This window comes from Solanum stenotomum, chromosome 5 (assembly GCF_019186545.1).
Source record: "Solanum stenotomum isolate F172 chromosome 5, ASM1918654v1, whole genome shotgun sequence".
In the NCBI taxonomy this organism is placed as follows: domain Eukaryota; kingdom Viridiplantae; phylum Streptophyta; class Magnoliopsida; order Solanales; family Solanaceae; genus Solanum; species Solanum stenotomum.
This window is the reverse complement of record NC_064286.1, coordinates 6,574,788-6,585,000: the sequence shown is the minus strand read 5'-3', so window position 1 is coordinate 6,585,000 and position 10,213 is coordinate 6,574,788. Positions and strand designations below refer to the sequence as shown.

The window sequence follows — 10,213 nt, the reverse complement described above, 5'->3', positions numbered from 1 at the left end:
CATGGAAGAAGACTAGTGTGTTTTGCACATGAATACAATATTGATGTGTATTGCATGTGATTTGGATTGGTACGTCTTGCTCATGAAAGAAAGATTGGTACGTTTCACACGTGAATAAGTGACGAGTGTGTATTTGCACGAAATACAGATTGGTGCGTATTGCACGAAATTCAGACTGGTGCGTATTGCACGTGAATAAAGGAGCGTGCATATTGCACATAAATAAGGGACGTGTGCGTATAGCATGGAATTTAGAGTGGTATGTATTGCCCGAAGCTCTTGAATTGAGAGGCAAGAATGCGAATAACATGAGATGAAACAACAAACATGTGAAGACTTTGGAGTACTTCCCTTTTGTAATGTTTCATTTTTGACTTGTAATCCCACATTTTCTTTTATTCCTGTGTTGAGCAAAAGAAAGAGAAAATTGTTAGTTTAAAGTGGTGGTTGGTTTGTGGCCTTTATGCTCTGATGACTTGACCATACTCCTGACCAATTTCTCCAACTCTACTCCAAATTCTTGGTTGAACAACCTTTGAAGCTTCCTCTTTGTCAATTCAGGGGCCTTGATCTTTTTGGTACTACCAAATATCATGGTGCGACTGATGTTCCAAAGGATGAATTTCTCTGTTGAATATTTTTCATGACTTAAGAGACTATATCGTGTTCCTTCACGAGTTTTCAGTGAAGATTTAAGGCGTTTTTAGTCCTTGCTCGATGGCATGTCAACTCGGATACTCAGCTTTACTTTTGGGAACCCATAGTAGGCTTTGCAATCTTTTACCTTATTTTGTCAGGAGATTATACCGAAAAGACTAGAAAAATATCAGACTTAATAGTGTGAAAGATTGGATCAAGAAAGACTATAAACTTAAGGAAGGGCATTCTCTTTTGAAGAAAAAGAATGAGAAAGAGAACTTATCTGGAGGCATATGTCGACTTTGAGTGAACCATGACATGCACTTTGGACTTGACCCCAGATCCGCTTGAGTTGTCTAATTCTCAAAATCTGAACCATTATCAATTTATAACTGATCTATGTATTTTTCATGTAGAGGTATTGAGAAACGGTGATCTTTGTAGATTTCTCCCAACTAGTCATTTTCATGATGTTCTTTTCTTTTATCTTAAGGTGCCCCGCAAGGGTTTTCACCGATAAGATTTTCTCTATTGTCATCTTATGGTGCCTATAAAGGTTTTCACCTATAAGACTCTCTCTTTTTTTCTCTTTTTTTTTGACTCGACAAAGTTGTCTTTGATGATCAATTGTCCGTGCAAGACACATCGAATCTATTGTTCTCAGAGTTTATCAAAATGTTGGTTGCTAGAATAAAATAAAAAACGGAATCAATTTAACTCTATTCTATCAAAAAAGAAAACAAAATGCCCTAGTTTTCTATAGATACTGGAATATTGATTTTTTTTTTGGTATGACCGAACCCCAAAGGGTTGCCTACGTATCCTTTCGGAATCAGGTCAAACGTAGTTCAAATTTTCAGAGAGAGGTTTTTTGGATTTTTTTTTGAAAGAGATGCCTTTTTTCTTTCAGCCACAAACTTGTCACAGCATCTTAGAATGCATTAGACGTAGTATCTTTTGACTGCGTTCACATTAACAATTATACCTGTGATTTTTCCCTTCACATCAGTAAGGTGTAAGGCTCCTTTGGACAACACTTCCTTGATAAGATATGGACCTTGCCAATTTTGGGCAAACTTTCCCTTAGCCTCTTCTTGGTGCGGGAGAATGCGCTTTAAGACCAGTTGACTTACTTCAAAGTGTCTTGGGTGCACCTTTTTGTTGTATGCACGAGCCATCCTTCGCTGATAAAGCTGACCAAAACAAACGGCCATCAATCGCTTCTCATTTATTAATGTGAGCTGCTCTAGTCGGGTTTTGACCCATTCAGTATCTTCAATTTCAGCCTCAACAATAATTTGAAGAGATGGAATTTCAACTTCCGTTGGTATCACAGCCTCAATCCCATACATCAGCAAATAAGGAGTTGCACCAATCAAGGTGCGCACTGTTGTGCGATATCCTAAAAGGGAAAAAGACAGCTTCTCATGCCATTGTCTAGTGCCTTGAACCATTTTCCTTAGAATCTTTTTTATATTCTTGTTGGCTGCCTCCACAACTCCGTTGGCCTTTGGTCTGTATGGAGTAGAATTGTGATGCACAATTTTGAACTGCTCATATACATTCTTCATCAAATTGCTATTAAGGTTTGCAGCATTATTTGTCATGATAATTTTTGGGATACCAAAACGACAAATGATGTTTGAATGGACAAAATCCATGACCGCCTTCTTAGTGACTGCCTTGAAAGTGATTGCCTCTACCCATTTAGTAAAGTAATCAATTGCGACCAAAATGAATCGATGTCTATTAGAAGCTTTTGGCTCAATTGGTCCGATGACATCCATTCCCCATGCAACAAAAGGCTAAGGAGCGGCCATGAGGTTCAACTCTGAAGGAGGTGAATGAATAAGATCACCATGAATTTGACATTGATGACATTTTTTCACAAAGCGAAGGCAATCCTGTTCAATGGTAAGCCAGTAATATCCTGCTCGGAGTATCTTTTTCACGAGGACATATCCATTCATGTGTGGTCAACATACCCCAGCATGTACTTCATTCATGATCTTCTCGGCTTCTTCAACATCCACACATCTCAATAAGTTCAGATCTGGGTGCATTTATATAAAATTTCCCCGCTAAAAAAGAAACCACTAGCCAGACGTCTAATAGTTATTTTTTTTCTTCCATTGGCATTTCGGGACATTTCCCTATTTGCAAAAAATTCCTGATGTCTAGGTACCACGGCTCACCATCTGATTCTGCTTCCACAATGTTACAATAACCATGTTGGTCCCGAAGTTAAATCTCCAAGGGAGTGATACAAGTGTTTCCAGGATATGGAAGCATTGAGGCCAAAGTAGCCAAGACATCTGCTAATTCATTATGAAATCTGGGGATGTATCTAAACTCGATGGACCTAAACATTTTGCTAAGATCTTCCACACATTGTTTGTAGGGAAGAAGCTTGAGGTCTCGAGTTTTCCATTCACCTTGAGCTTGCCTAATAAGCAAATCAGAATCTCCCAACACAATCAATTCTTACACACCCAAATCTATTGCCATATTTAGACCCATGATGCAAGCTTCATACTCTGTTGTGTTATTTGTACAAAAGAAACAAAGTCGAGTTGTTGCAGGGTAATGCTGTCCTGTGGGCGATATGAGAATTGCCTCAATCCCTATGCCTTTTTGTTGATTGCTCCATCAAAGTATAATTGCCAGGCCTGATTTTCATCTGGATCTACTTCTTCAACTGAGTTAATCTCTTCATCTGGAAAATATGTATCAAGTGGTTCGTAGTCGCCATCGACTGGATTCTCTGCCAAGTGGTCTGCCAGAGCTTGAGCTTTCATTGCAGTTCGAGTGACATATATAATGTCAAATTCAGTGAGCAAGATTTGCCATTTCGCGAGTCTGCCAGTTGACATTGGCTTCTGAAATATGTACTTCAAAGGATCCATCCTAGATATGAGGTAAGTTGTGTAGGACAAAAGGTAATGCCTTAACTTTTGAGCTACCCAAGTTAGGGCGCAACATGTCCTTTCCAAGAGGGTGTACTTGACCTCATAACTAGTGAATTTCTTGCTCAAGTAGTAGATAGCTTGCTCCTTCCTGCCCGTGGAATCGTGTTGGCCGAGAACGCACCCAAATGAATTATCTGTCACTGAAAGATATAGAAAGAGAGGCCTATCAAGTTCAGGTGGGACCAATACGGGAGGTTTGGACAAATATTCCTTGATTTTTTCAAAAGCTTGTTGACAATCCTCCGTCTATCTGACAGCAACATTCTTTTTCAAAAGTTTGAAAATAGGCTCACAAGTGATTGTGAGTTGAGCAATAAACCTGCTAATGTAGTTCAACCTCCCAAGTAGACTCATGACTTCGGTCTTATTTTTCGGGGGTGATAAATCTTGAATGACTTTTATTTTGGAAGGATCCAATTCGATTCCCCTTCTACTGACAATAAAACCCAGAAGTTTTCCAGATGGAACTCCAAATGCACATTTTGTTGGATTAAGCTTGAGATCATATCTTCGCACTCTTTCAAAGAATTTTCTCAGATCTTGCACATGGTCAGCTTGTGTTTTAGACTCGATGATTACGTCATCGACGTATACTTCGATTTCTTTATGCATCATATCATGAAACATGGTGGTCATAGCCTTCATGTAAGTTGCCCCAACATTTTAAAGATCGAATGACATGACCCTATAGCAATAAGTCCCCCATGGAGTGGTGAAAGCAGTTTTCTCAGCGTCGTCTTCGTCTACCAAGATTTGATATACCCCGCATAGCAGTCCACAAAAGATTGAATTTCGTGTCTGGCACAATTATCAACTAGAATGTGGATATTAGGCAAGGGAAAGTTGTCTTTTAGACTAGCTTTGTTCAAATCTCGATAGTCAACACAAACTCTTGTCTTTCCATCCTTTTTCGGCATAGGAACAACATTTGCCAACCAAGTAGTGTAACAAATGGTTTGGATCACATTTGCATTTAGTTGTTCATGATTTCTTCCTTATTTTTTCACTCATGTACGGTTTGAATTTTCTTCTTTTTTGTTGGACGGGTGGAAAATCAGGATGAGTGGGCAACTTATGGACCACTAAATCAACACTCAAACCTGGCATGTCATCATAGGACCAAGCAAACACATCTTTGTATTCAAATAAAAGTTGTATTATGGCATCTCTAATTTCCTTCTTGACATGAAGACTTATTTTTATTTCTTTGACTTTCTCATTACTTCCCAAATTGATGGCCTCAGTTTCACTAAGATTAGGCTTAGGTTTGTGCTCAAACTGTTCCAATTCCCTATTAATTTCCCTAAAAGCCTCTTCTTTATCATAGTCAACCTCTCGACTCGGGGATTCAAGAATAAACAACTCTTTGAGATCTGGGAGTGAATTTCGCGTGCATGTCATGTTATCAAAGCCGACATTTACAGAACTGAAAAATGGAGAATAAGAATCAGGGGAGGGAAAAGATAAAATTTTACTATGAAATTGGAATTTCATTTCATTGAAATTAAAAAAGGATAGAAGGGTTGACATTAAAACAAAACAGTTTCAAATATTCAGATCACAACCCTGACAACAATAAAATACAAAAGAGTAGCAAAACAAACTACCAAGACTCCTTCCTTATGGGGAAAAGAGTGGCTTCCCAATTGTTTAACTCAACACCTGAGCCCCCGAGCTGCACATCGGCATGACTTGTACCTTCACCAACTTGGACCATGTTTACTTCACAAAATAACTGATTGAGATCCTGAATAACTTTTTCAATGTCTTCATGAGTAAAAGAAGCTTCCATTTCTGGACCCTGAGGCTTGATAAAGGAATGATAAATATGGGGAATCGGTTGTGGCAACGCCCAATCAGTCCTTTTGTGGTTCTTAGTCTCATCTTCATTTCTCTTGCTTTGTTTGTATCTGAGGACAGTGGTGTCTTGGTTCCCTAAAAGAGTAATGGAATCCACAATTCCTTGCGAACATAGTCCCAAACCTTTACCAGGTTGATAACCATAATTGAGCATTGTCGTTGCTATCATTGAAGAGGAAGAAGAGAGACATGGTTGGATAATGGGGTCTCTTTCTCTAAAGCGATTGACTGATACGGCCTCAAAACACTGATAAATAATGGAATCACATCTTTCTTTTGCCTCAATGTATGGAATGGAGGGATCTTTGTAAATAGGTAAATCATCTTCCCCATGTACAATGATTTCCTGATGGTTGTGTTAAAACTTAACAACTTGATGCAAAGTTGATGGGACTGCCCGAGCCATGTGGATCCATGGCCTTCCCAATAGAAAATTATAAGATGTGTCCATGCCCATTACTTGGAACACAATCATAAAGTCCACCGGTCCAATTGTCATGTTTAACTTGATTTCACCAATGGTATCCCACATTGAGCCGTCATAAGCTCGAACAAATATATTGCTGGGGCGAATTCTGTCAAGGCTAATTTTCAAGTTTCGCAGCGTAGAGAGAGGACATATGTCTACCCCGGATCCCCCATTTATCATGACCATCTTTACATAGTACCCTTCACATTTCACTGTAAGAAGCAATGCTCTGTTGTGTCCAGCTCCCTCTGTGGGCAACTCATCATCAGTGAAAGTGATGGTGTTTGACTCAAAGATGCGCTTGGCCATTTTCTCTAATTGATTTACCATGGTCTCCTTCGATACATGTGCTTCATTCAAAATCTTATTCAACACACGACGATGTTCTTCTGAGTGCAAGAGTAGAGGCAAGAAAGAAATTTGTGCTGGGGTTTTCTTCAATTGTTCCATAACAGAGTAATCTGAAACCTTAATCTTTTTTAGAAACTCTTCTGCTTTTTCCTCTGTAACAATTTTCTTCAGTGGTACTTGGATGTTTTGAGTCATCTTTCATTTTCTTAATTCTTCTGGAGAATAATATCTTCCAGAGCGTGTCAGCCCTCTTGCTTCATAAACCTCTTCAAAAATCTCCTTTCCTCGGTAAACCACAACAATTTTGTTATAGTTCTAAGGGACATCCTTTGAATTAGCTACCGGAAGCTGTTGGACGGGCTTAACAAAGATAGGTCCTTTCAACTTTGCCAAGCAATTTTGGTCCTGTTGTGTTAATGAAAAACCCTTTGATATATACAACTTCGACATACCTGCTCGAACATCAATCCCCTTCAAAACCCCCGGGATACAAAAAACTTTGGTATCAAGGTTGACACCTTCCACACTCAAAGATGCAACTGGTTCTAAACTCTTTATTGGCTTGTTTTCCTCTCCAATCTTCCTAAACAACTTTCCCATTTTGCCAAGAAGTTTGTACTCTTGATCATCGCATATCATACCCACTAAATTGTTTTGAGCTGGAAGTGGGTTATTAGTCACATTGGGAGTGTTATGATCATCTGTCACAACGACTACTCCATGATCGATTAGCTTCTATATTTCCTCTTCAAGGTCCAACAATTATCAGTGTTGTGTCCTAGGGCCCCTGAATGATACTCACATATTTCATTGGCTTGGAAACCTGGAGCAGTTGGATTCAGACGATGTGGTGGGATAGACCCAATCACTCCTATCTTTCTTAACTTTTGAAACTAGCTGGAGTGTGACTCTCCCAATGGAGTGAATTTCCTTTTCTGTCCCTACTCTTGAGCATAGTTTTGCATAGGAAGACGGTTGTAAGGGGCCTGATAGGGTGGTCGTTGTGGGCGAAGGTTTCCTTGAGTTGGGGCCCGAAAATATGGGCGATTGGGAGAATGCACATATGACTGAGCATTGAAAACCGTGTATGGAGATGGAGATACTGGATATTGAGGGACATAAGGGTAGTATTGTTGAGGATAGATAGATTGTCCCTGAAGTGGTGGGTAAGGACAATTAGAATTCCTTTGAGCACCCCTTGACCCTGATGCTAGCGAATAAACTTCCTCTTTTCTTTTATGATTTCCAAAACTGCCTAAACCACCTTGAATAGCCTGTGTGGTAGCTTTGATTGCTGCCTGGCTCACGATCCTTCCTGTTTTGAGGCCATTTTTGACCATTTCTCCAATTTTGATAGCTGTGTGAAACGGTCTTCCCATTGCGGCTGTCAGGTGGTGGAAATAGTCAGGATCTTGAGCCTCTATGAAGATATCAACCAATTCTTGCTCATCTAAAGGTGGTTTGACCCAGACTGCTTGTTCCCTCAATTTGATAGCATACTCTCTGAAGCTTTCATTTGGCTTTTTTCTCATATTAATGTCGACATTGTACTGAAATTGTCTAACAAAATCTTAAGCCACATCATCCCAGATGTGCCAGTGGGAGATCTCTTGGTCTATAAACCATTCTGAGGCAACACCAGTCAGGCTCTCACCAAAATTAGCCATGAACAGTTCCTCTTTACCCCCCCGCACCTCTAAGTTGATTGCAGTATCTCTTGAGGTGAGCTATGGGATCACTGTGCCCGTCATACTTATCAAACTTAGGGGTTTTAAATCCAGGTGGCAAGTGGATATTTGGGAACATACACAAGTCTTTGAATGCGACACTTTTGTGCCCTCATAGCCCTTGCATACTTTTCATGTGTTACTCGATGTTTTTCATTTTCTTTAACATTTCTTCTTGCTCTTAGACTTGAGGGGGCCTTTCAACATCAATAGGGGAGCCGAATTGTACAAAGTTAGGGGCCCCTAATGCTATCCCAGGAATATAGTATTGCTCTGGATGGACGGTGAACAGTCCCTCTTGAGCTGCTCTATGTGTCACAGTTGGTTGTGGGAGAGTATAGATAGGTGCAGCTGTCGCGACAGTGGGATTATTCCTGAATGGCATGCCTTGAGGGCGTGTTGTTGATGGTACGGCCCCACAATTATCAAATGGACCATACCCCGGAGGGAAGATATGATCTGATATCGAGACCTGAGAAGACGAAGATCGAATATTAGTGATCTCAGTAAAACCGGGAATAGACGTTGGTGGTTCTTGGCCATTGGCCCAGGCTTGCCACAACTGTGCCATAACATGCCTCAATGTCCGATTTTCTTCAACAGTGGCTGACTCTCTTATCGTTGAATCAACTGGAGTAACCACTAGGTTTACCACAGTTTCAGTATTGCTTGTCATTGACACTCTTACTTTAGACTTGATAAAGTACGGGTGTTCTGCCAGTTTACCACAAACCAACCACCAAAAGCTTACTAAAGAGAGAAATGAACAAACTTGTTAGGGGTTAGACATCAATCACACATTTGTTAATCACATAGTAACATGAGTTCACAAGGCCATTGTCTCATCCCAGCTTTGCTTCGCTCATTGTCTTCCCCTTTTTTTTTCTTTTAAAGTTTTGATCGAACCCTTTGGAGGTTGCCTACGTATCATGTCGCCGCATGAATCAGATTATTACGTAGTTCAAAAATTTAGACAACTCAATAACATTAATTTAGACAAGTGAAACCAAACCCTTTCATTCATTTCCAAAAACTTTAAGCAAAATGACAAAACCAATAGGTTTAAACACAACCATGATCAACATGATCTCTTTGAACAACAAACTTTAAACTGAAACACTGAGTCTTAAAAAAAAACGAACAAAAACAGCTAAACTCTTCTTCAATCTTCAACATTCTCATAGAGCTTTCTTTTTCCTCCCAAGGTCTTATATAGATTCAACAACATCTTCGGCAGATGGGGAACAATGGCCCGTGATTGCACAGCCACCTCTGGGTCATTCATACGACGATGATTTTAAATTACATAAGAGGTTTGTTCCGCCAGCTGATGAACTTGACGCCTAGCCCTTCCCATATTTTCATGGCAGTTATTCAACCAAAACTGATGATCACCAAAATTGTTCCTTAAGAGGGCCTGTCGCTCCTCTGCCGCTTCAAGTTGATAACGAAGAGTTACTCTCTCAATGATCATTTGTCTTTGCCCCTCTTCAATATCGACACAATGACTGATTTTCCTTTTATGTTCTTCTAACTGTACATTAAACTGATCATGTAAACGCATCCAACATGACCTTTCTTTCTCAAATTTCTTCTTCTGCCGCTTAAGTTCTCCCTTTTGATACTGCACGACCTCTTCAGATGCCACTAATAGCCTCTTCAATCGAGAGATTTCAAAACTCTGCTCCTTTTGTATCTGTCGGGCCAAGTGAATTCTTCTATTCAACTTTTCCTCTAACCGGGCTAATTTCCCCTCTGCATGTTTCAATTCCCCTTCCACATCTTGTAACTCCAACTGAATATTTCTTCCTCTTTGGACTTGAACTTCTTGCCGGGTAATGGTGGTTTTGGCCTTGTCCAACTCTTTTTCCAACTGTCTTATGATGTGCTGGTCTTTTCTTTTTCTGCTGGATCCTTCGGAAATGTCACCAAATGTTGTTGGATCACGAAACCACGATAAGTACCCATGCACCACTTTTCCTTTATCTTGCTCCACAATCATTTCACTTAGCTCAGAAATTATACTCCCAAACCAGATCTTCCGAATATCAGTGCTATCAAAGGTAAAATCTGGCGGGGTGTCAAATACAAATCTACTCATATCATCATTTGGTGGGATTTCTTGTACTCTAGCTAGCTGACGCATAACCCGAAGTGGGGCATAAGGCTGAACACCTTTAAACCCAATCAACACAAGA

At 40.0% G+C, this 10,213-nt stretch overlaps 1 protein-coding gene across 1 annotated transcript; it reads right to left on the bottom strand.

Annotated features, from left to right (window-relative positions):
- Positions 1–1,580: 1,580 nt before the first annotated feature.
- LOC125865514 (uncharacterized) lies at positions 1,581–2,426 on the bottom strand. The gene has a single exon (XM_049545711.1). The coding sequence runs from the start codon at positions 2,424–2,426 to the stop codon at positions 1,581–1,583; it is 846 nt and encodes a 281-aa protein (XP_049401668.1).
- Between the last annotated feature and the right edge of the window lie 7,787 nt (positions 2,427–10,213).